Here is a 26,758-nt window from a genome sequence, read left to right on the forward strand (position 1 = left end):
CTTGTCCCTCACTGAAGACGTCCACTTGCAGAAACAGCAGGTCCTGTACTAGGAGAGGAAAAGGCCTGGGCCTGTTATTCTTCCACTCAGAGAAGAACCCAGGTCAGCTTTCCCATGACAGGAGAGTTTCCAAGATTCCCCCCATACCTGGAAGAAGCCAGGTAGAAATACCATGCAAGTCAAACTTTCCTGACATTACTCGATCTTTCCCCAGGAGGATGGCACTAACACAAATTCGGACACCTGTGGCCTCTTCCTTCTATGCAAAGTAAAAAGCCAGCAACAACCCCAAGCTGATAAGATTAATCTACAGAGCAAATTATGGTGTAATTTCCTATGCTGAAACTTTGTAGTTAATTTTAAAAAAAGGTTTCATTTTCCTACTGGTCTGATTTCACAGGAACATTTTACCTGTTTTTATGAAGTATTTTTTCTCCTGGAAGAGAGGCGCTGATTGGCCTCAAATAACTGACAATCTGGTGTAACGAAAATTTCCAATGTAAACTTATTTTCCTTTGGTTTCAGCAATTTTAAATCTATATATAGAGATATCTTTGTCAGAATTGCATTGTTAGCCTCCCCTGATAAACTAATCGTCTCACATTGTCACTGCCAAAAGACACCTATTGATGGGTCTCACCCCCCTGCTGATTGCCACTCTCTTCTGTCTCCTAGTATGCCCTGGCAACCTCACCCACGGATGCAACGTTACCTTAGAAGAGATCATCAAAACTTTGAACACACTCTCAGGGAAAAAGGTGAGTAGCCTATCTGGTACCATCTCTCCAGATGTTCTGGTGATGCCGTGGGTAGTTCCAGATCATGAGAAAGTCATAGTTTGTGGCAGAAATTGATAGTGAATGTTGGTGGCCAGGCAGGGAGCATAGCAAGACTTTTCCCTGGCACTTTCTTCTGGGGAAGTCTGGGAAGTTTTCCCAATGTGAGGGAGTGGGAAATGCTTATCAGGGATTTCTCTGTCCTGTTGGAGGCTAACTCTGTCTCTTGCTCTCTCGTTCCTGCTTGTGCCAAAGACTACATGCATGGAGCTGATGGTAGCAGACGTCTTTGCTGTCCCCAAGGTAAGAAGCTGTTCTATGGTCTGCTTTGGCAGATGAGTGACTTGGGAGAGGAGGGCTATCCACAAAAGTTTGAATGGAACATTTCTTTAATGAAAAATGAACAGGCGCAAATTAATTATAGGGTGTTAAATGTTTTCATATAATCGGAATTCTGATTTTTTACTCTTAAGTGTGTTTTGAAGTTTTCGGTTTCACTTGATTTAGAAGATACTTTATAGAAAACTTGGGAGTTTGTAATCCTAATTCAGATCTTGTCAAAGAAAAGCTCTCTAGGGTTTAACTCAGCATTGGGTATAATACCTGGAACACAGGAGGCACTCAATAAATGCCTGCTGAATGGGAGAATTTTTTTTGGCCCATGCAGTTTTGAGAACCAAATACTCTCACAAAAACAGATATTGAGATTACAGGTTGAGGGCGCTTTCACTTTGTCTAAGAGACTTCCTATGGCAACAGAGAAGGTATTGCCAGAGCCCCTTCTCTCTCACAGCCTGGTCACCTAGCAGTCTGCTGGGATCTGGGGCTGGCTCTCCAAAGACCTCAGCTTGCTTGGTCCTGCCAAAGCTCCTGCAGCCTGGTCTACCTCCATCCTGCCAGATAGAGTCCAACATATTCCTGCTTCTTACTGCTTGGGCATCTCGCCTTTCTGCCTCCTGCAGTCTCACCACCCCCCATCTGTAGTGGGAGGAGATAGATGTGACAGCTGATAGTGCATTTTCTCTGACAAACACATGACTACAGCCATATCAATAGCTTTGTGCACTTCAGTTCCTGTTTTCATGGAAACACACAACTGAGAAGGAAAGCCCCAAAGCCTCAATTCACCAGTGGTCCCTTAGCTACCTGCTTGCCATGTGAACTAAGGGCTGACTTGGCCAGCAGGGAAGCCCCTGTTCAGCACCCAGGCCATGAACAGGGCCCATCCTACTCCACAAGGAAAACTCTTCTTCAGCCTTTTATCTGGACTATCTCATTTCACTAAAGATTATTCTGAACTCTGATGCAGGATAAGATTCTGAAAGATTTTATATATATATATATATATATATATATATATATATATATATATATATGTATATATATATTTACACACACATACACACACACACACACACACACACATACACACACACATATATATATATATAATTTTATATATATATATAAAATCTCTAAGTCCTTCCAACCCATATGGTACCCACTGGAAGCCAAGAGTCCCTGGATTGTGCCTTGGGTTCTCCCATGGCCTGCTGCATGTGGAAAGGGCTGTAACGAAGCCAAGGAAAGGGACCAGCTCATCAGCATCTGGCCCTCATGGAGGTAGGAGGGTCTGGAAGTGAGAGAGCCTGAGATTTTAGCCTCAGTTCTGCCATTAACTCTCTGTATGGACTGTGACAAGTCTTCACACCTCTCAGAGCCTCAGCTTCCACATTTAAGGATATGAAAGTGATCTTGAAGGTGATTTGAAGGTTGATTGGAATGTAGCTCTTGAGTTAATGGAGAGTGTTAATATAACCGTGATTAAAGTCACAGATTGGGTTGTAGATAAGTGATGATTCTGAGGAGGTCCAGCAGTTGGAAAAAACTTAAAATATAATCTGCACTTCTGAGGAGGTCCAGCAGTCACAGGAGGTCCTCCTGTGACTCTGGGCTGCATCTAGATGACCCCTGCCCACCTGCTGATTCCTAGTTCTCACACACAGGGTGTCCTGTGTGGCTGCTTTCATGCTAACCCATCTCACAGCCTTACCCCAGACTGTGTCTCGTCCTGCTGGAATTGACAACCTCACTTTTCCATTCTTTTCTTTCCCTCAAACACTCAGCACTGCCTACTTAATATATTAAGATGTTTCTGAATGGAGAAAGAGTATTATTTTCAAAATCCCACAAAGTAGTATATGGTAGGAAAAGCTACTTCTTTGTGTTCCCCAAACATAATATCTTTCTAAAACCAAGCATATTCATTTGATTTCTTTTGGGAATCAAGAATTCCAGTAGTTTGGCCAGGTGTGATGGTGCACACCTGTAATTCCAGCAACTCAAAAGGCTAACGTAAGAGGATCGGAAGTTCAAAGTCAAACTCAGCAACTTAGTGAGGTGCTAAGCAACTTAGAGACACCATATCTCAAAATAAATAAATAAATAAATAAAAGGACTGAAGATGTAGCTCAGTGGAAAAGTGCCCTTGGGGCCAGTGGTCACATTTTGAGTCTCTTTTTTAGCAGGTCTGAGCTGCAAAGTGTGCTGGGTTGTCAAAGTATGCTCTGTGAGCCACTGCCAGACCCACTGAGGCAGAAAGTTCCACAGGTAGATGACAAGAAGTCAGGGCTGGGGTGGAATGTTGTTCTTTGGCGGCAAAACCAATAAGTTAAAATTTTAAGGTCTTTAACCAAAACTGCCTTTAGAATTAGTTCCTTTAAATTTTTCCATTTGATGCAGAGTCTTTTCAATTACAATTTTATCTTAATTACTTTTAGAAAGTTTTTTGAAAAATATTGTTAGAGGGTTTTTTTTTCCCCTATATGATGTAGCTATAGACTGGTTTAAACTAATAGGCAGTTTAATTCCCAGGTTCCAAGCCAAAGTTCCAGAAAAGTCTCACTAGGTTTTGATGAGGAAATAAGCAGAGGGGCTCTTCTTTCTGCCCCCTCGGATCTCAGGTTCTCTCTTCAGCAGCAAGGGTGTTGCCCCTCCTTGCTCACCACACAGCCCCGAGCCCCTGGCACTGCTCTCAGTTGGCAACTAGAGTCAGAGACCAGGAGTGACTTGCAGCTGGCTCACTAAGTTTCCTTCCATCTGCCTGGCCCTGGGACCCCAGCCCCCACGTGGGAAAGGAGAAGCCTGTGTAGTCTGGGGTTCTGGTGCCTCAGGCTGGGTCTAAGTCTTCTTGGAAAAAACCTTAAAATATAATCTGCACTTCTAGAATTTAGTCTTCAGAAATGAGGTGAACACAGAATCACTCACTGCTACATTATTTACAGAAGCAAAAAACCTGCTACCATAGAAGATTGACAAATCATGGTACAAATACATGGGAACAGTGGGTTCCTATGTAGTTCTCGGTCCCACTGATTTTTTTTTTTTTTTTTAAGCAGTACGAGGGTTTGAATCTGGGCGTTCTTCACCAATGAGATTCATCTCGAGTCCTTTTTGTTTTTATATTTTAAATTTTGAGACAGGGCCTCACTAAGTTGCTCAGGCTGATCTTGGTCTTTCGATCCTCTTGCTTTGGCCTCCCAAATCGCTGGTATTACAGGCATGTGTCAGCGCACCCTTCCTAATCCCACTTTCTTAAAAGACTTAAATGGCTTCAGAAAGTGTTTTTAGTGTATATTGAAAAGATTATGAAACAGTTAGTTCCTATTTGGGAAAAAATGTGTTTAAAAAAAAAAACCTGGGAAGACAATTACCAAAATACATTAGTAATTATATCTGGCTGGTGGGTTGAATGAATTTAATTTTGCTAATGAATGAGGTAATGTTACATTACCTTGATAATTAGGGGGGTAAACACAACTGTAAGAACTCAGATGCTTCTCATGTAAATTCTGAGGGGATCTTGTCATTGCACACTCTGACTCAGTGGGTCCAGGGTAGGGGACGGGGAGTTGTGTTTCTAACAAGTTCCCAGGTGATGTTCATGCTGCTGGTTCGTGGACCACACTTTGAGTAACAGAGACCCCAGGCATGTCCTGGCAGAGGCTAAAAGCAGCTTTTCATCAGACTCGGATAAAGAAACTGGGCCCAAGCTAAGACCACTCTGGGTTCTGTGCCTGTGTTCTTTAATGGAAAATGGGAGAACACTCAGGCCTGGTATAGATTAAAACACATTTCCTCTCCCAGGTTCCCAGCAAGAGCTTCTGTGCTGCTTGTACATTCCCTTTTCTAAGGCTCAATGTCCCCAAGAAGAGCCATGTGGCCAGACCCACATCAGCACTGCCAGCATCCACTCTATACCATTTTATGCCCAAGCCTAAAGCAACTCTTTCCAAGGCCTAGCTCAATGGTGTCTTTCCAAGAAGCCTCCCTGTTCTCCCCAGACCAGACTTCTGGGCACCTTTCCCAGAACTGGGCACCTACCTCATGCTGCATGGGGACATGTCTGAACTCCTCACTTGGACCATGCCTTTTACACACACATGCTCTATCTCACAGGGAGAGTCACGTGGAAAAGGCTATGCAGTGCAGGCCACGGACAGGCATTTGTTTATCCAACAAGTATGTTGGGTTCCAGGGAAAGCTGGATTTTAACTCCTTGTAAGAATGAAAGCACCTAAGAGCTCACGTGGGCATCTCTCATGGTGCACAGATGCGGCACCAGATGGCCCTGCATTCAAATCCCCACTGCCATATACCTACTTGGTGACTTTATTCAGGTACCCCTTCAGCAAAACTCTCCAAGGGAAGAGAAACTTGGAGGTTCAGAGGAGAAGGTTGCTGCATTTCCAGGTAATAAATAGAGGTTATTTATAGAGATTTATGACTGACACCAGCCTTTATTCATGTCACAGAAAGACTTGAATGTAGCTCCACAGTTGAGCAAATTCATCTCCATGTGTTTTCCTAGAAGGAGGAAACAAGGAGGAAAAATCTCTCTCCCATGCTCAAAATAGTGTAGCACATGGCTCATCTAGGCCATTTCTTGTCCTAGAACACAACCGAGAAGGAAATCCTCTGCACGGCTACAACTGTGCTTCGGCAGACCTATCAAGACCACCCGGTGTCTAGGTGTTTGAACAAAAATGGAAAACTTGACATTCTCAAACTCCTGAGAGGACTCTACAGGAACCTCAGAAGCATGGCCCAGTTGGTAAGCTACATTGTCTACTGGCGGGTTGAGACTGTGGCTGCTGGTGGACAGCAGCCTCTCTTGTAAATGACTCTCCTTATTAGTTGTAATGCCCTTGATTAATGAACTCATTCATTCAGCAAGTATTTGTTGAGGCTTTACAAGTGCCAGGTGCTAGCCTAGGCATTGGGGATGCAGCATTAAAGATCGGGGGGCAGAGTAGGGACTCATGAAATATTCTAGTGGGGGAATTAGACAAAAGAATCAGATGTAATCAGATGTCTAGTTGTAATACTGGCTATGAACGAAAATATAGGAATAAAGAACATAGGTCATAGGAGCGGGGATTAATTTAGGAGTCAGTGATATATTCTGAGCAGATACTTGAATTAAGTGCGGGAACAGGCCACATGTCTTACATACAGAAGGAATAGCTATGCAAAGGCCCTAAGGTGAAAATAAGCTTCAAGTGTGACTGGAGCAGAGCAAGCAAGGGGAGGTTTACTAGATCAGCTCACACAGGCCTTTGGATCCTGCCCCAGGTATGGTGGAAACACCTGTACAGGTTTAGGCAGGTCACTCTGGCTCCCATGTGAATACACTTGAGTAGGAAGTGAAGAACCAAGGGCCTGCTGGGAGGCTGCCACAGTAGACCAGGCTGGAGATAACAGTGGCCTAGTGAGGCTGAGACCAGGGAGGTGGTTCGATGTGGGGTATAATGAAAATTAGACCCCAAAGGATTTGCTGACAGGTCAATTGTGAGGGTTGAGGGAAAGAAGTAAAAGGTACCCTCTTGGTCCCCACCTGAACTCCTTTGGGGATAGCTGGGACTGTTTACAGAGACATGGAAGACCTGGGGCAAAGCAGGGTTGGAGACTGAGCAGAGAAAGAGTTCAACATTGTTCATAATGAATGCAAGGTACCGAGTAGAGGATATGGCTCAGAGGTAGAGTACTTGCCTAGCATGTGCAGGGTCCTGGGCTCAAACTCCAGTACTATGCCGCATCCCTCTAAAACTGAGTGGATAACAAAGTGTAAATGGTTAAAAAGACTGGAGCTCAGGGGAGAAGTCAGAGCTCATAACATAAAATAGAGAGTCCTCTGATAAGTGCACAAGTACAAATGAAAGAAAATAGAGAAAGCAAGAGATCCAAGGCCCCATCCCAGAGGCATATATAGAGGTCAGGGAAGAGGAGGACTGAAGACTATTACCAGTGAAGTGGGAGAAAATCAGAGTGTGGTTTCAGCCCTGAAGGGAAATGAAAAAACCCCTGGGCAGGGGATGGACCATGTCCAACATCCTGACAAATCAAGTGAGATGGAGGGAGGGTGATGGCCACAGGTCTGGCGTGACGGAGGCCATCAGTGATGCTTATGTAAATGGAGAAGAGGGATGAAAGCCCTCCTGGAGTAAGCTCAGTAGAGGATGGGTGGGCAGAGGTAATAAAGAAGACACAGTGTGTACGGAAAACTCTTTTGGGGTGTTTTGCTATAAGGTTGCAGAGAAATGGAATCGCAGTTGAAGGGCAGTTGCAGAATGAGGAAAGTTCTTGAAGGTGGGGTCTGTTCAGCATGTTAGTATCCCAATGGGAATAATCCAGTAAGAAGAGAGAATGGATGCCACAGGAAAGAGGGAGAGTGGGGCCAGAAGTCTTGCAGCCACGGTGGGTGTTGTCTAACGCCAAGTGGAGGACCTGGCTTTCGAGAAGGGCAGCGACATTCATCCCCACCCTGCCTACTGCTGCATTTAAAAGGAAAGCTAATGAATAGGAGCTGGCACAACACACATTTTCTTTTAATCCTCTTAATTAACTTATGAAGTAAGCACTATTGTCTCCACCTTACAAAAGGAGGAACTGAAGCTTTTATAAATTAAGTTGTTTGTCCTAAGCTATGCAATTAATAAGTGGTAGAGCTGAGATTCATACTGGACTGGAGGCCGAGCGGTAGAACAGCTGCAGCTGTTCCGTGGGCAGGAGGGTAACATGACATGTCACCGTCCAGGTGGCCAGGCAGTGGCACCGGGCAGGTCTGAGCCTGCACGTCCGTCACATTACTCTCTCTGAGCCTCTGCTAGCTGTGACACACTGTCCAGAGACTGTAGCACACCCTGAAGGCAGGCAGGGGTTGGTGCTACAGTAACCAGCTCTGGAAGTGGAAGTAGCATCCTGCTGGACTCCCAATCAAGCTAGACCACAGGAGGTCCCAGTTTGCCAATTGTTCAGGCCACGTGAACAAGCAGACAGACATAGTGGAGAGACTTGGATGCCTACTCATGCAAGCTAATGTAATGTTTCTTTTGTAGCACAACTGTCCCGTGAGTGAATCCAAGCAGAGAACATTGGAAGACTTCTTGGAAAGCCTAAAAAACACCATGCAAAAGAAATATTCACAGTGTGGAAGGTCCAAGTTTTAATTTATAAGTTTTTAATGGCTTTATTTTTAAAATATTTATATATTTATAATTCATTATAAAATAAAATATATGTAAAACCTAAAATGATGTTTAATGGTATTGGCTATGTTTACTCAGCAAATGAAGTTATGGTTTGCAACTTCTAGGGAAACTGATTTAATTTTAACTGAGAAGCAACAAATGGTGTAGCAACAAAACAGACCACTTTCTTTTCAAGGAGTTCCCTGTCTAGTTGGGGATATAAAGCACAAGATAGCTAAAGAATAAAAGGTCACACAAGATGTAAATGATTAGAGTGAGTCCATGATTCCTCCTGACTACCACATTTTTCTGAGTCACAAAAGTATCAAAGGGATGCTTAGAACATTCTTCTCCCATTGGGACAAGGAGCATTTTATTGAATCTGTAGGAAAAACAAGTAATCCTTACACAACATATGGCTCTGAGGTGAATAATAGTTAAAGTCATAATAACACACTCTCTTGATTTTCAAATCCAAGAACCAACCAACAGACAAAGCCCAGAAGACTTATGGTTAGAGAACAGGCTGTCAGCGCTCTACCTGACAACACAAAAGGCATAGCCCAACATGGTCAGAGCAGAAGCAAAGAAAGAGGTACAGCACTAACACCCCCAGCCTCAGCAGGGAGGGGCTCAGTTAAACAATAATAAAGTTGATGGAACCAGACCAAGAGATTAAGGTGCTCAAAACTGCAGAGATAATAGAACTAAAAATAATTTACTCAAAAAAATTTGGAAAGGAAGTCAGGCATGGTGGTGCATCCCTGTGGTTCAGCTCCTCAAAGTCTGAAGAGGGATGATCACTTGGGCCCAGCCTGGGCAACACGGTGAGATCCCATCTCAAACACAAAACAAAAGCAAACAGAAAAATACTTGGAAAGGGTAAATTAGGGGTAAAGCCTCATTCTTTCAATGGGGGAAATATATAATATTTGAAGTTGACAAAAATAGAAAGAGTGGTCCTGGGTTGACCATTGTCGTAGCTGGGGATGGGGATATGGGTCTGCTTTTAAATCTACTTGAAATTTTTGTTTAAAAAAGTGAAAAAAAAAACAATAATGAATCAAGAAATCTTTGGATTATGGTTTGCTTGGAAAGCTATCTAGATGGGAGACTATTGCCTTTCGTGTGTGTGTGTGTGTGTGTGTGTGTGTGTGTGTGTATGCGCACGCATATACATAAATGATTGCATGTATTTTAAAATAAAAGAAGAAATAAAAACCTAACAAAAACTAGTGTGGGTGAAAATGTGGAAAAACTGGAACACATAGCTGGTGTGATTGGAAAGTGGTGTGGCCACTTTGGAAAACAGTTTGGCAGTTCATCAAATGCTTAAACCTAGTTGATGGGCTAGCAATTTCAATCCTATACCTCCCCCAGAGACCTGAAAACATATGTCCACACAAATTCCTCTACACAAATATTCACGGTAACATTATTAACAGCAGCAAAAGGGTAGAAGTAACCCAAATGCCATCAACTGAGGAATGGATACGCAAAATGTGATATATCCATACAATGGAAGATTATTTGATGATAAAAAGAAATGAAGTACTGAGACATGCCCAAAATGGATAAACCCTGGAAACATTACGTCAAGTGAAAGTCGCCCAGGTCCAGAAGGCCATGCCTGGTAAGATTCTATTTATACAGAACAGGAAAATACACAGTGGCAAATAGGAGGTGGAGCAGTAGATGGAAGAAGGGGGAGTGACTGTTAACAGGTATGGAGTTTCTCTGGGGGGTGATGATGATGTTCTGATATAAGACAGTGGTATAGGATGTACAATTCTATAATAGAATAAAAACCACTGAGAATGTGAGTTATATCCCAACAAAGTTCTTTATTTAAGGAAATTAAAGGGAGAGAAAAACAAAATCAAGTGTTAAGACATCAAAATTTTCCTTTTGATGCATTCTTTGCAAGAGTATGGATCTTGTAACAGTGATTGAGCGCTTTTCATCCTCGCTTACACATGTGACAAAATTAATACTAGTTCTAAAATTACACCAAAATATACAACATCTTTTTAACCCTTTCAAAATAAGGGGAAAAAATCAAAAGCTTAAAGTCTCACCCTGACCACAGCCAGTTTCACCCTGCCCACATAAAATACCAGCATGCCAAGGGCAATAAGTAACAGAGAGAGTCATGGAGGCTTGTAAGGCCAATCGGAGAAGATACACGCTGAAAATTTTAATTTCCTTTCTCCTTTGATTGAGGCTCATTTGCATTCAATGGCTAATGTGAGCTGTAGTCTGCCACAGGATATGAATTGTGGGTTACACTTTGGGTATGAGGCCAGGATGATAAAGGAGAAGCTGTCAAAAAGAAAAAATTAGAATAGGCCACAGAAAGGACACGTGCGCTCGAGCCAGGGCTGTGATAAGATGAACTTGGATGGTCAAGGCGTAACTAACATTCCTATTTACTTCCGGACAGGAAGTCCTGGAATCTGGATTTAAACATCCAACAATGTCTTTAAATTTACCAAGAATACGAATCAAGGATACACATTTTTTAAAAAGTGAGTGAAGACAAATTGGATTAAGATGGCATTTGAGTAGTTACTTAGGCAACTTAGCGGCAGCCAGTGCCTGCTCCATGGGATGAACCTCTTGTCTGTGCAGTCTGTGACATTGACAGCAAAGACCAAACTCCACCCCCCACTGGGCTACCTCTATCTTTGGCCCAGGAAGTATTTACCTCTGAAGTCTGGCAGTGAGTATTTATTGAATGAATGAATGAAAAAAACCATAACTACATGTCTCCCTGAAATATTCTTGAGTCACAATTAGAAATGCTGTCCTCTAATAAAAATGCCACAGGGACTTTGTTTTGGATCTGTCCATGCCATGGACTCTGACTTTGGTTTTCCTCTGCCCTCTGCCAAGAGTCTCAGCTAGCTGCCAGAGAAGAACACTGAACATTCACCTTCCTTTACCTCAGCCCTCAATGTGTTCATTCTCCAGTTTGGAGGCCACCTGCCCTCTGAGGGAGGCTGAGTTTTGCAAGGGCAAAGACATTCTACTCAGCATAGGGCAGGTGCCTAGTAAGTAAAGAGGAGATGTACATGTACAACATAATGGGCCAAAGCAGAAGAGACACATTAAAAAGAGGACAACTTTTAAGTAGAAATCAAGGCAATACATACTTGTAAGGCAAAACACAGTTTGTAAGGCAATACACAGTTTCTGTAATGACTCTGGCACTTTTGGATTGGATTAAGCAATATCCTCTTGCTAAGATACGTATCAACCCTGAGAAATTTTATTCAGTTTGTAAAGTCCCAGTTAAATTCTTTTGTACAATTGGAGAAATAAGAGCCTTTGATTACAAACTAAAATTTCCCCAGCCCTCTAAAAAGGGATGGGGGAGGGGAACAGGTGTGGAAGAATGTCTGATCTGTCATATTCTGTAGTCAGAGCCATAAATGTGTTTGGGTAAGGCAATCTGATGTTCTGATAACGTTGATAAAAGTAACATGAAGATTGGGTCACAGGAAGCCCAAGATAAATGCTGAGAGGAAACAGGTTCTTTTTGAAGTAGCCTCTTCATAATCATTTTCCCACACATTTGTTCAACTTCCGAAGGAAGAACAAATACCTGATTTGCTTTGCAAATGAAAGAGCTTAAGAACAAGATATTCAGCTAATATTGTAACAAGTGTGTTTGGAGGCTGTTCCAGCTCCCTTTGAATTCAGGTTGGGGCTTCAGAGCTGTGCTAACTGTTCCCATAGGACAAAGGCTGTGGTCTTCATTTATTTGGATATATTTGTTTGATAGTTGGATTCAAAATGACTTATTGAAAAAGATTAGAGCAGAAAAATAACAAAAATGTTATTAGGGGAGTAGAAGTAGAAAGGAAGTAGAAGTGATGATCCAGAGTCACACAGATGGTACAAGAGGCTACCAAATTTTATTGTCCCATCAGCCAAAGCAAAATTCTCATCATTTTACCTAATTCTTGCTTTTACCTAATACTTAGCTTTTAAAATTTAATGAGATGACATGATGAACAATGTGCTAAGCCACCGTCCAACGAAACTGGCAGTTGCAGAAAGGAGCACCTTCGTGGCATTGCATGAAGCTCTGAAATTGAGGGGAGGGGCAAAGCTGCAAAGGTGGCCCTACTTTTTACCTTGCTAAGGCCATGGCAAGCTTTTAATTTATTGGCATGTTCTGCATGCATCTAGGAGTTTTATATAAGTTGGCCATTGTGAAAAGAAAGAGAGCAAGCTCTAGAAAGGCCAGAGGAATCTCCTCCTCTACATGCAAAAAAAAAAAAGTACACTTAAAAAAATCCTTTGATACTAGCCATGGGAGGCTCAGGAGTCTGAGGCAGGAGGATCATGAATTCTAAGCCAGCCTTAACAACTTAATGAGGCCCTAAACAATTCAGTGAGACCCTGTTTCTAAATAAAACACAAAAAAGGGATGGGGATGTGGCTCAGTGGTTAAGCGCCCTTGAGTTCAATACCAGGTACCAAAAAAAAAAAAAAAAAGTCCTCCTTTGAAACTAGTCCACAAATCCAAAATTTCTCCAGACCCACTTTGAATTTCTGATAGCTGCCTGGCACAGTGCCTAGTAATTGGTGTTTGTCAAAAGAACATGTGATTGAATATAAGCCAATAACTATGATTATTTTGGAGATGCTTTAAGCTTATGAAGAGTTTTGAAATGAGATCATGGTCTTGTTACCAGCAGGCAACATTGCCCCTGACTTTTCATGGGATACTTTTCTACATACACATTTCTTTACATTATGACCTAAGAACTGGTTTTTGTTCTCCAAAACCTAATGAAAAGGATAACAAAAATTGGCTAAAATATTTTTGGTGAAAAGGAAATTTTATCAATGAGAAAAAGTACATTTAAAAATACTTCTGCCAGGCGTGATGTCGTATTCCTATAGTCCCAGTGGCTCAGGAGGCTGAGGCAGAAGGAAGGATCACGAGTTCAAAGCCAGCCTCAGCAAAAGCAAGACTCTAAGCAACTCAGTGAGACCCTGCTCCTAAATAAAATACCAAATAGGGCTGGGCATGTGGTTCAGTGGCCAAGTGCCCCTGAGTTCAACCCCAGTATTCCTACCCAAAAAAAATTTCTTCCAAATTTGTTTCATAATGATTTCTGTTTAAAAGACCCACAACATTAAGAATTTCTGGGTGTGAAATTAAAAACACAGGCCTCTTTTAACCACACAAAATTGAGATGTTAAGCACAAAGAAACTGCTCATTAATATCAGGCTCAAAGTAAACACAAAAAGTAGTTCTGAAAAAAAGACCATCACTACAGGCTTTATAAAGGTAAAAGATTTTATTTCTTATCTAAGCATGCTGCATGTGTACATACAATATTGATATATACAACTTGAACAAATACAATTTATACATGAAATACCATGAAAGTGTGGCTTTTAAATTTAACACAACAAACTTGTACAATTTGTAATTTTGGCCAGTATACAGTATTGTTGGTAATGCTATTGAAGTTATTAAGGATTTAAATTACACTAAAGTTAAGTTCAAAGGCACTAGAAAAGATCTATGTTTTCTTGTAGTATTTTACGAAAAAAGAAAAGTTAAAAAGGAAAATAAATGCATACATTAAGAAACTGGGCAGACACTGGCGTGCTTAAATGTAAACTCTACCCATTCCTTAATTCACAGCCCTGTAGGAAAGAGAGGGACTTTCCTTAAAAATTAAGGGGAACACATGTGCCACTACATAATGACTATATACTGTATAATTACTTATGTTCTAATTTTAAAAAAGGAATTAAGAGGAAAGATATTAAAAACAGACTAAAAAAAGAAGCAAAAACAAAACCCCGAAGCTATAATAATTTAAAAAACACGTTTCAGATGATATTATTACACTTCCTTCCCCCAAAGTAATGTTAAATTTTTTGAAGAAAAAATTCTTCTTTTTCTAAAAAGTACATGAAATAGCTTGTCAAATGAATTCTTACTTGTGCAACAAATGTGTAGATGCAGAAGTCCCCCACCCCCCTTAAGGAATCTTACACTTCACAAGAATCTAAGCACAAATGGGGAATACCATTATATTTTAAATTACAACTATCTATATATATATAATTACAAGGTTTACTGAAGACCATACTTAAACTAAACATGGTAGCAAGGCCCCTTTTAATAAATAAATATTACTTTTTAAATTAAAGGGAAAGAGAATATTTATTCAATAACCTATTATATATTTGTGACATTTTAAATCTGCACATTTACTTCAAATAATGAGCAAATTTTGTTCATGTATATTCTTTTAGGAAATTAACACTGAATTTATAAAATATTTCATTTGTGAAATAAAATATAGTAAATGTGAAAAAAACAGAACTACTGTGACTGGAGTTAAATGAATAGCTCTGAAGTCAGTGTCCTATATATTCAAACGGATATTCAGACCTGGCTTGAATATCTAATTTTGGTATATTTGAATATTTAATGTCCATCTGGCAGAATCAGTTCTAGCATTAATTCTTTTTTTTAATAAATTGCTAAAGCAGGCTGCTCAAGAATTTCTCAACATTTGACACTTCATAGATTTCTTTTTGTTCTTGTGTTGGGGTGGATAAAAAAAATATTTTACATACTGTGGCTTAAATTTCTATAATGTTTTAAGCTTAATTCAAAAGGTATTCCTTTCCTATTAAATAAACTGTTGAAGGCTAGAAACATGGACTTTTAAAAAGAAAGATCATTGGTCACTTTTTTCCTACAGGTAAAGATATCTGTAGACTAATTACTAATGTTAAGTGTGCATCATCAAAAACATTTTACAATTTCCAAGATATTCTACTCACATAAAGTCTTGACAAGACATACTCACCTCAAGTCTTCACAGTACCTAAACAATGCCCCTCAGAGCAAAGTTATATACTTCTAACTCTCACACACACTACAAAGAAAATGCTGCCAAGTGAAATGCAGTTCTAATTACCCAGCAAATACCACACAGGACATTCAGGACTCCACTTCCAGAAAGTACTTCAAACATATGGACACATTTTTACTGCCACCTCACCAGTATTCTACCTCCACTTACCACCACTCTAACACAACTCTAACACCCCAGTATAATTATTAAACTAATGTTTAATCAAACTTACTTAAATAATGTTAATTTAATAAATCCTAACTTGAGAAGTCTCAAAACCTTTGCAACTAACACGTGTCAGGGGTGATTATGAAATTTTAAAACTCTCAGAACAGAAGACTAAGTGGTTTAAGAATAGAAAACTTTTACAAAAAAAAAAATTAAAATTTTGTTAAGTAGCCAACCAAAAACAAATTATCTATTACTTAGATTACTATGAAATGAATAAATATAATTTTTATATTGAGAGGAATATGGTCCAACTGGGCTTATCAACAGAAGAAATTTAGAAAATATTTTCTTTTATAAAATATTTTAAAAAATAATAAAGTGGTGTTTAGTTTTTGTTTTGCGGTACTAGGATCTAATCCAGGGGCACTCTACTACTGAGCTACCTCCCCAGCTCTTTTTATTTACTTTTTAAAATTTTGTGACAGGGTCTTGCTAGGTTGCTGAGGCTGGCCTCAAACTTATGATCCTCCTGCTGTAGCCTCCTGAGTCATTGAGATTATAGGTGTGCACCACAACACTTGGAAAAATAAAATGTTTTAAAGGTCAAGGATTCAAAAAGATTTTTCTGGCTTAGTTGCATTTTCTGGAAAATAAAAGCCCTTTTCAATTGGGATATAAGTAATTTCCATCAAAATTTAAAACTTATACAAGGGAAAGCATACACAAATCATACTTCAAAGAGAATTTTTAAAAATAGACAATACAGGCAAAGATACCCCTTTACGTTTGTACAATTCAATGTTTCAAGAGAAGATGAAGCCAGAACAACAAAAAAAGTGTATTTAATTGAACTCAAAGTAGCAAAAAAGGTCAGAAGAGATCGAAATGAAATATATTTTCAATATTTGGTTTCAAAATGTATACTTGCGAGGACTGACCATTGAATTACAAAATTTTCTACAGAACATGAATAAGATCAGTCATCTCATACTTAAATTCAATGAATATTAATATAAAAATAAAATATATATGAACAGGCCAACAGGGTTGTTGTTCGGAAGGAGTCATTTCTTACATGTGCAGCCCAACATTCACATATAGCAGCACAACATAGGGTAATTCAACCTGCTACTTTCTACATGCAAAACAGGACATACTTTTTTTTTTCCCTGTACTTTGAAATTTTTTATCTAAATATAGAGTAGTTGGGTAAATAGCTAACAGACTTACATTACATCAAATTGCAACTCTACAGAATGAACTGCTCCCCCAACTTTCTGGTACAGTACAGTTCAAGAGTAGTATAACAATCTGAACAATCACCAATTGTACAATTTTAATATGTTAACTTAATGTATATGTTTAAAAATTATGAAAATCATTGTTTCCAAGTCTTATATCATGATAGTTTTCATTATTTGAAATTACACAGAAGTCTTCAGTGTTTTAATTAAAGATCTGTCCAGGCATAGGAACATCACTAATTTTTATTGTGACTTTGATTCTGTAACATTTACTGAAGTAAAGAATCAATTACTGTCTCAGGCTTTGCAGAACGCTTTCTGTTTGAAGAAGAAAAAAAGAAAACATGAATGCTTTTAAAAAGACAAAAATGCAAACACTTTACAACATGTAGTAGAAAAATAATGGGGTGGCTACAGAGTCTGGAAATTGGCTGACATCACACCCCAGTATACAGGATAGTGAGAGACTGGGGAGATGCTAGTGTCCAAAACTGGACTAGACAATGTGGCCACGTCAAGTGGGTTGCACGCTCCAGTTTGGAATCTCTTGCTAATCTCTTTTGGGCTATGCTAATGGCACAGATGGATTGTGTAAGAATCAGACACAAATCATCTTAAGCAACAACTCACAGATACCTATGTAGGGACTGATGGAAATGCTATATTATTGTACTGTTTATGCAATTAAGCCCAGCACAATGAATTATGTATTTCCAATGAGGACTATCACATTGAACATATCATGTAATATAATATTGATGAACCATTTATTGTATATATTTGCCTAGATTTATGGCTATCTACAATTTTTATGATACAACAGGATATTTCTGGTATACAAAGATGCTGACTTTGGCTCACATAATGTTAGCCCACACTGTTTTTTTTAGCTTAACCTAAAGCTAAGCTAAAAAAAAAAAAAAAAAGGTACATATTTAAAAATGAACATTATGGAAGCCATATCCAAAGAGCTCATCAAATTTGATGTTTTAGGTCTACAGAATAAAAAAGTAACTAAAAACTGAGGGATCTCATGTAAGTAATCTGAATTTCTTGCTTCTCCTTAGAAAAGAGAAGATCCAGAAACAATGGGCCCTCTATTCCCACAACTAATTAGGAACTTTTAAAAGCACAGCTCTCCAGCTTGCCCCAGTCCCCCTCCACTAGCTACTTTCTACTATGCCAGGACCAACTATCTTACCATCATACTTGTAGTGTCATATTTCCTAGTAACTGCAGAGTTAAGAGGAAAATATTTCTAGTAAAAGTGGAAAAGTAAAAGATCTAAAAGAACTTATGTTTCTTGGAACTAATTTGCTTCATTCCTTAATACTGCATGTGTGTCTTCGGTGGGCACATGAAAGTTTTTAAACTGCTTATCTAAATGCTGAAGAATGCAAAAATTTGTACACTTTAAATGTGTAACTGATTTCCTTACCACTAGTTCTATTACCTCAAGTTTAAAAGTATTATGTTATGTCTATGAGATTGTTTAATAAAAAAATTAAAAACACACAACTTCATCTATTATAGAAAAGTACATGAAATCAAGAAAAAAAAGAAGCTCGTTATCTGCTACAATTTCAGGAGCTCTGATGCAATTAGCCTAAACAGGCTGCACAATACTTGATGTAGGAAAGATGGAGAACAAACTCCAGCCCAGGACTGATTTCCTTGGGCTTAAGTGATAATACATGTACATTACCATGGTCATAACCAACTATCTTACCATCATACTTGTAGTGTCCAAAGAAGTGGGTAAGATGATCAAAGATTCCATTGTGATAGAGGAAATAAAAGTTCTTGGGGTTGTGTTTATGATAGAAAAACTAACCAGCTGAATACAGTAATTTGGGAGTCTAACCAGGCAAATTAATTAACATCTTGCTAGAAAAACTAGTGTAAGAATTAAGCAATTAAACAAGATAGTGATTCTTTGAACATTTGGAAAGATCAAAGTGGATTAAAAATAACTTATATTACTCTAGAGGGCTAAAGAAGTTGGAAGACCTTAATTCTTTAGTCAGATTTTACTTGCTCAAATTGTGACTACATAAGAAATTTGATTTTTAACTTATCAACCAAAATATTTATCATGCCAGATAAATTTTAGTTTCCTCTAAGTGTATTAATCATCATTTAATTGGATTCAAGGATGGTCCTTACCTTCTCCCTGTTTTTGGCCTTGTTTTCCCCTTTGATGTCCGTGGCCTTTCTAATTTCATCAAAGACTGACGCAAACTCTCCTCAGTATAGGCAAGATACACATGGGAAAGATCTACTTCAAAGGGCTAGTGAAAGAAAAATTAAACCAGATACTCTTTAAAAAGTTAAACCAGATTTAGGGGAAGATGTAAAATACTGAACAAATACCTAGCAAAAAAAAAAAAAAAAAAAAAAAACAGAGAAGATAAAACTAAATAAATATTTAAAGACTTCTTCTAATTCCAATATCTGAAATGTATTCACCAAAGTTTGGTGAATTAGAACATCTGAAACACTATAAATTTCCTCAGACATAAAGAAAAACTATTACTAACTTCCCTAAACCTTGTTCCTCTTCTTGTTGACTTAGAACTAGAACAAGCTTTGAAAGAGAAGGCAGATGCATTCTAGTCTCTCACCATATCCCCATGACCTAGAGAGGTGAAAAGAGGATTCCAAAGAGTGTCTCCAGGCCATTCTTGTGACAGAAATAAGCTGGTCATCAAGATAAGCCTGAGAGTGAGCAGAACTGTCCTAACAACCACTCCATCCTAGAGGAGCCCACTTTTCAGCACAGCTGGTTAACAGATACCAGGTTAATAGCACATTGTAATGACCCACATTCCTATAAAGAAATATATGTAATTTTTTAAAAAAAGTATTCTTACATCTTTCTCCTTTTTATCAGGTACTGGTGTTTGCTTCCTCATGTTATTTCCTGTATAGGCAACACATTTCTCAAAAAAGAAAAGGGTGGGGAAGAAATGTCTTAATTAGTAATTAGTACTGTGAATTAGGCAAACTACTGTGAGATATCCTGATGTTTCACTAGTGAAACATGATTTGAATGTTGATACAGAAAAGGAGCCAGCGGTCAATCAGTTCCGTATCTCCCGGTCTAGGCCATTTCTACCACATGATCTCTGTTACAGTTAATTAGAAAACCATCTTAAATGCCCTACTAAATTCTCATCTGATTCATCCACTGGACCACTTCCCACCTCATGGCAGCCAGCACAATTTCTAGTCCAGAGAAAGTAGTTCACATTATTTCATGAAAGGATGAAGATAATACTCACTAGCTGCCATTCTCCTATGTCTTCATTCCAGTGTACATAGTTTTCAATCATTTCCTTTTAAAAGTCAAGGACAGTTCATTTTTAATATTTAATAGCATTTAAATTATTGAAAAATAGTCATAGAATGCTTAAGTGACAAAAGTTTCAAGACATTATATTACATGATACCATTTCTATTAAGTTTTAAAATATACATTCTTAGGAACATGTGTAGGAACTATTAAACTATATAAAAATAGGGCTGGGGATATTATTATTCAGTGGTACAGCACTTGCTGAGCATGTATGAGGCCCTAGGTTTCATTCCCAGCACCACACACACTCTCACACACACACAAATATGTTATACTGTATGTGTACACTACTGTTTGTGTGTGTGTGTGTGTGTATATATATATATATATACACATTTACATATATACATATGTCAAGAGAATGAGAACACAGGAATCAGAATGATGGGTACATTTGGTTGGAAGAAGCATGGATGGAACTAGTGTGGGAAATCATTTGGTTAAAAGTAGGTTACTGTCAAGGTCCTAGCTTTTGTTTTGGGTGATGAATTCACTACAAAATAACTAACTAAATTAAAGCAGACCATCCAAGGACAAATAAAGAGAGTGGGCTATGTATCCAGTATTAATTTTATACACCTGAGGTCCAAAGGAAAAAGTACTAAGGCTTACTTTCAGACAAATATTGGGAATTCAATATTTGAAAATCATGTTACAAAGTTGATTAAAATGAATTGGAAAGAGAATTTTTGGTTATGAAAAAGAGGATAAGATTTTTAAATTATACTTGACTAACAATTATCATACATTTGGAGATGAATGGTGGTGATGGCTGCACAACAATATGAATATTCTTAACATTGCTGATCTGTACACATTAAGGATGGTTAAAATGATAAATTTCATGTATGTTCATTTTACCAACCAGACACACAAAAATTAACATCCATAAATAAGGCAAAATAGCCTAGGGGTTCTATTTAATGGACCTATACCTTGATTCTGATTGCATTTACATGAATCTGAGTTCTCCAAATGGAAGAGAAATTCTTAGATACTTACATATTAAGGGAACCTTAATTAGATATTTAGATATTAAGGGAAGTTAACCGAAGTTAACTGGCATTGTTCAAGAAACTTTTATAGATAATAGCTAAATTAAATTAAATTACAAATTTCATTTCCTTTTTTTAACCCCAGTCCAATGACTAACATCTAGATTAGAGAACTTCGGGCTTACCTGATAGTCCTGAGGTATAAAGTTATCAATAATAAGCATCTGAAGTCGAAGCTCCCGGCTAAGTTGCCGAATGTTTTCCAGTAGGCCTTCAATTTCCCTCTGATGTTCTTGTTGGAGATCTGCCATCTACCAGAAAATCCATAAAAATATTATAAATAAGATTTTCAGTACAAAAGTTTCTCTGACATAGGACATTGGCTTGTCAGACCTTATGCAGTTCTTTTATTTATTTCTTTAAAACTGTAAGCTCATGTTATGATTACGTATGCATTCTTAATCAAAGGAATTTCTTCTTTAAAAATTCAGAACTAGGGCTGGGGCTGTGGCTTAGTGATAGAGCACTTGCCTAGCATGTGTGAGGCATTAGCTTCAATTCTCAGCACCACATTTAAAAATAAATAAAATAAAGGTCCATCAACAACATCAACAACAATAAATATTTTTTAAAAATTCAGAACTACATTTGTAGATCATTCTAAGAAACCAACCTCTGACTTTGCAGCCATCAGCATAGTCCAAACTTTCTTTAATTTCTTGGTCTTTCCCTGTGCTTCCTCTTGTAAACTGGTATATTTTTCTTCAATATCTAAGCGTTCTTGCTATGATAAAAATTGGTAAACTTCAGAATTATTTTAAGACACAAATTTAAATTATTTTAAAAAGTTAGTGACTATTATCTTCAAAGTAAACCATATATCTGCTTTTAGTGCCTGTCTCCCAGTTATTTAGGAGGCTAAGGCAGAAAGATCACAAGTTCAAGGTCAATTCAGGCAACTTAGTGAGGGTCCATCTCAAAATAAAAAATAAAAAGGGCTGGAAATGTAGCTCAGCACTCTGGTTCAATCCCTAGAACCCTCCAACACACCCTATTTCAAAATTTTATTAAGATTATAGATATTAAAAGATAAATAACTTAGGCAACGAATATTAAACTTAAAGCAAAAAGTCACATCACCTCTTTTTCCTCAAGTTCTCTGCGAAGCTGCTCTGCTCTTTTCCTCCTTTCTTCCAGCTCCATGTTAGATTCTTCAAGAAGTTTTTCTTGTTCCTCAGCTTTGGCCAACAAATCAACACCACCAACAATTACCTTCTTCTCCAGAGCAGATAATTTTTCCAGCAAAGATTGATGCTCTTGTCTATTGATTCAAATGAGAATACTCTAAATTCACTGATCAGCTACTGTTCTAATAATGACATTTCCCAAAATTTGATAAGAATTTTAGGTGTACAATTTCAAAATTAAAAAATAATTATATAACATCTCTATGAAACTATACCTCTGTGTAGTTTTAATTCATTAACCTCTAATTCAAACTCACCAATATTTTTCCTCCCACAGAGATTAAATAATTGAAACAGATTTAATCTTTAGAAATATATCACATACATGGCATTTTCTACCCCAGAACAGCTATACTTGAAACAACAATCAAGCTTTTAGTTACTATTCAATTTTCCTGCTCATATATCTTATGAAAACTATTAGAAATTTAAATCATGAATTCATCTCAATTCAATAAAACTCACTGAGCTTTAAGAAGATCTTTTTCCCGCTTCTCTAATTCAGCTCTAGCCTTGTTTCTTTCTTCTTCTTCCATGTCAAGCTTTGTTTCAAGTGCTTTTCTCTCCTCATCAATTTTTGCTTGCATTTCAACCATCTTATCTGGAGAAACTTTCTTTTTACCTATTTGAGTCATTTAATTGCAACAATCACTAAAACAAGTGAGTGTTTCAGACATGTAAATTATCTTTGATACAGAACTGACTAGACTCCTCAATAATACAAAATTTCAACATTTTAAGAAAATCAAACTGATAGTATCACTCATTTCCATTTATGTTCTAGAAGAACTTTTATTTTTTAAAAATATTTTTTAGTTGCCAATGGATTTTTCACTTTATTTATTTATATGTGATACTGAGGATCAATCCAGGGAGGGCCTCACACATGCCAGGCAACTGCTCTACAACTGAGCCACAACTCCAGTCCTAGAAGAACTTTTTAATTCACTGCTAAATTCAAATTGTTGTTCAAATGTACAATGATATCTAAGAACAAAAGTAGGTTAAAGAGAAGCAAAACAGATGGGCTGAAAATAGGGAAAGAAAGAGTAATAGGAAAGCCAAATAAAATAGCAAAAATTTCTGTGTCCCCAAATAATACATATAGGATTAAAAAGAAAGCAAAATGATTCTTCAGTTTCTTTCTCCTGATAATTAAGTACAATCACAAGTGGCTTCTCAAAAACCATCTCCCACATAACATAAATTAAAGACATATATAGACATAAAATACAGATAAAAATATCAGAATTTGTATCAGATAGTTTTTAATTTATTCTTGAGAGTTTTAAAAATTTATTATTCAGGGCTTTTCTAAAACCTTTGTTTAATAAAATTATTAGAAAGTATTTTCTACCACATAGTATATTTCTAAAGAAAGAAATTCTATAATAATTATACAACAGTTACATAGTATTAACCAAGCATTTTATAGCTGATTAGCTGTCATGATTATCATCAGATCCTAAATGAGCAACTGAAATGCTCATTACTATGTCAAACTCAGGATCCTAGATCTCACTAACTCAGATTAAATAAGTGTCAAATATAAGCAGAAATACTACCAAATAATAAAGCTGGAACATAACTTCCAGTTGGTCATTTTGATTATAATGTCTAATAGTGTTTTATATATATATAATAGGTATTCAATGAAAGTTTACTGATGAATTTCAAAAATCATGAAATTCATATGAAAAATCAAAAAGAAAATAAAAACTAGCTTACTAAAATGGTTATGGAACTGAATCAATGACAATTCATTTCTGGCAACTATTTCTCAGAATCATATGTTCCTTCAGAAAACCAATCAAACTTTTCACAGAATTGGTCTGAGGCTCTCCTGAAAGCTTTATCATTCTTAACTTCCTTCCCAAAGGACTGTAGAAGAAAAGGGTAAACCAGAAGAGTTTATAAATTGTTAATGCCTCTACCCCAATCCAACCCCTTTGCTAATAATGAGGAAAAAAACTGAAAATAATTATGATGGCAACATATATCTGAATATATTCTTTGAAGAACCATGAGAGGAAGAATCATTTATGGGCTTCATTTAACTCTTCAGGCCAAAATTATATTAAAAACAAACAAACAAGGGTTTAAAATACAATATCCTTCATTTCTACAGATCTGTAAGTTCAAAGCAAAATCTAAGCCACAAAACAAATTAAAATAAAAGCACTGATCCAAATCCATGCTTTGGTATGGTGTGATTCATTGCATTCCAAAAGTCATGATGTGGACCTGAATCTGTTGGCTTGTTTATCACATTCCCCTGTGTGGTACCTTCTGGGTTATATGGTTAAAAAATAACTTTTAAAAATAATTTAACTCCTTTTCTCAATGAATACTTAGAAAGAATTTCCCATAAGTAACACAATTTCTCAGAAATTTGAGGGACAAAAGATAAATTTAGGTGTGTGCATTTAAAAACCTGTAACTTCCTTTCCACCTCAGAATTACAAATATTTAAAGAAAAAAATGGCAAATATGTTAAAAGCAAAACAACACAGGTATGAAGACATGGATGCTTGACATATGAACATGAATATTTTTAGGCCTTTAGGATTCTAATTGTTTTTGTTAATAGTTAAAAATAGTTTTTACAGGGCCTGGTGGCACACAGGTAATCTCAGCTTCTTGGGAGGCTGAGGCAGAAGGATCACAAGTTCAAGCTCAAAGTCAGCCTCAGCAACTCAGTGAGACCCTGACTGGGGATGTAGCTCAGTGGTAAAGCACCACTGGTTTTAATCCAAACAAAACAAATAAAAATAGTTTCAAAACCTATAAAGTGGTGAAAAAATAAAAAGATTGAATATGTAGAAATATAAAAATGCATGCCTCTTGATGAATTAATACTATGCCTGAATTATATTAGTAAAAACCATCTGGTAATGTTTTTCAAAGTGATGCTTTCGCAGCAAAAAACACTACTGTGCTGCTCTTGTAACATTTTCATGAAGATGACCATGCATATATAATCAGTATAGCTAGAATCAATTTCAAAAGTCTGATATTTACCATGTTAGTCTAGCCAGAATCACTTTGATAAATCATTATATTTCTTCAAATAATACTTTAAGCTAACCTTGAATATGTTCCAACTCTCCTAACAAATCATTTTAAAATGAGGCATTACTAATAGTCACTTTTACATGTACTTTTAAAATTAATTTATTTATTTTTACCCTGTTCTTTATGATACAAATAAGGTTTAGCCTCCAGGGGGCTGGCCTGTGGACTCCTGGGTTAGGGTTAAGGTGCTTCAGTCTGGGGGAAGGTGGATACCAGGGGCAAGAGCCTGGTATCCAGGAGCACAGAGGTGATCTCCCCTCATCACCATCACCATTAAGTAAGAACTTTGATTCTTCTAACTACAAATATTTTAAAAGACTTTTTTAAAGGGTAGGGGAGTAAGGCTGGGAAGTAAAGCACTTGCTTAGCATTGGTAAGGCCCTGGGTTTGATCCCTAACAACATACACACATAGCCTCTTATAAACAAAGCCAGTTAATTAAAAAAACAACAACTACCACCCCATAACAACATAGTTTCTAATATTACATGATAAAATTTCAGCACAAAATTTCAGGTAAGTAAATTTTAATAATGCCAGAATAAAGAGTATTTAGTTAAGACAAACAGAACTAGTAACATTTTCCAGTTGCACTTCGTCATGTGTTCTAACCAAAACTGTGATGGTGAACTGGCAAGGAACGTCTGAGGGGAAGAACTTCAGGGAAGTATTAACTGAATTCATTTCATATTATTAAATGAGTACCCACCAGCATGGCTCACAGGCACTTTATTCTTGGCTTTAAAAGAAAAGAGTGGAAAATGTTTGTGAAATCATTTATAATTGTATTTCTAAAATGTGATTTTAAGAATTTAGGAAAAAAGAAAGTTCTATTTTGTTTTTGGTATCTGGGCTTGAAACCCATAGCGCTGAGCTACATCCTCAGTACTTTTTTTTTTTTTTCCATTTTGATACAGGTTTTGCTAAGTTGTTTAGGGACTCACTAAGGTTGCTAAGGCTAGCCTTGAACCTGTGATCCTCCTGCCTTAGTCTCCCAAGTGTTGTTGTTTTTTTTTTTAAGTTGAAGTTGAAAGAGTTTTTTAATACAAAAAAAAATGGATACTTACCTTGCAAAAAAATATTAAATTAAAAAGTGCTATTTAATTAACAAAGTTCTTTATAAGATAAATAACTACCAAGTGGAGTGCAAATCAATCACACCAACCTGCTTGATCTTGCAATAAGAAGTGGTAAGCAAATCGTAGACAGGAAGCATATGCACAGAGATGAGGAAGAAAAAAAGGAAAACATTATTTCCTTTGTAAAACAAAAAAAATGTATAATAGCATCTACAGTATAAGTAGAGAAATAAATCAAATCATTATCAAAACGGAAATAAGAGCCCATGTAAAAAGAAAGCATATTGAATATAATGAGAGATACAATTTCAGCAAGGAGAAGATTACAAATCAAAGAGCTCACACTGACTCCCAAATTCCTGCAAATGTAACAATTCAGCA

The 26,758-nt window shown here is 37.4% G+C and overlaps 2 protein-coding genes across 3 annotated transcripts in view; one reads left to right on the top strand and one right to left on the bottom strand.

Annotated features, from left to right (window-relative positions):
• Nucleotides 1-629: 629 nt before the first annotated feature.
• Nucleotides 630-8,284, top strand: Il4 (interleukin 4). The gene is made up of 4 exons (XM_076857610.2): nucleotides 630-758; nucleotides 1,032-1,079; nucleotides 5,731-5,889; nucleotides 8,174-8,284. Exons 1-4 carry the CDS (start codon nucleotides 630-632, stop codon nucleotides 8,282-8,284), a joined length of 447 nt encoding a protein of 148 aa, XP_076713725.2.
• A 5,321-nt stretch (nucleotides 8,285-13,605) lies between these two features.
• Kif3a (kinesin family member 3A) overlaps nucleotides 13,606-26,758 on the bottom strand; it is a 46,738-nt gene continuing 33,585 nt past the window's right edge. Inside the window, exons 11-19 of one of the 2 annotated variants that reach the window (XM_076856451.2) lie at nucleotides 26,464-26,472; nucleotides 22,689-22,845; nucleotides 22,117-22,297; nucleotides 21,650-21,760; nucleotides 21,162-21,287; nucleotides 19,908-19,961; nucleotides 19,497-19,565; nucleotides 18,790-18,914; nucleotides 13,606-16,941 (exon numbers count right to left, since the gene is read on the bottom strand). In XM_076856451.2, coding sequence (XP_076712566.1) covers nucleotides 16,893-16,941; nucleotides 18,790-18,914; nucleotides 19,497-19,565; nucleotides 19,908-19,961; nucleotides 21,162-21,287; nucleotides 21,650-21,760; nucleotides 22,117-22,297; nucleotides 22,689-22,845; nucleotides 26,464-26,472 — 881 coding nt within the window. In that variant the 3' untranslated portion in view covers nucleotides 13,606-16,892. The remainder of the gene's footprint in view (nucleotides 16,942-18,789; nucleotides 18,915-19,496; nucleotides 19,566-19,907; nucleotides 19,962-21,161; nucleotides 21,288-21,649; nucleotides 21,761-22,116; nucleotides 22,298-22,688; nucleotides 22,846-26,463; nucleotides 26,473-26,758) is intronic. The other variant, XM_076856450.2, reaches the window with a different exon arrangement.

This window comes from Callospermophilus lateralis, chromosome 5 (assembly GCF_048772815.1).
Source record: "Callospermophilus lateralis isolate mCalLat2 chromosome 5, mCalLat2.hap1, whole genome shotgun sequence".
Taxonomy (NCBI): Eukaryota; Metazoa; Chordata; class Mammalia; order Rodentia; family Sciuridae; genus Callospermophilus; species Callospermophilus lateralis.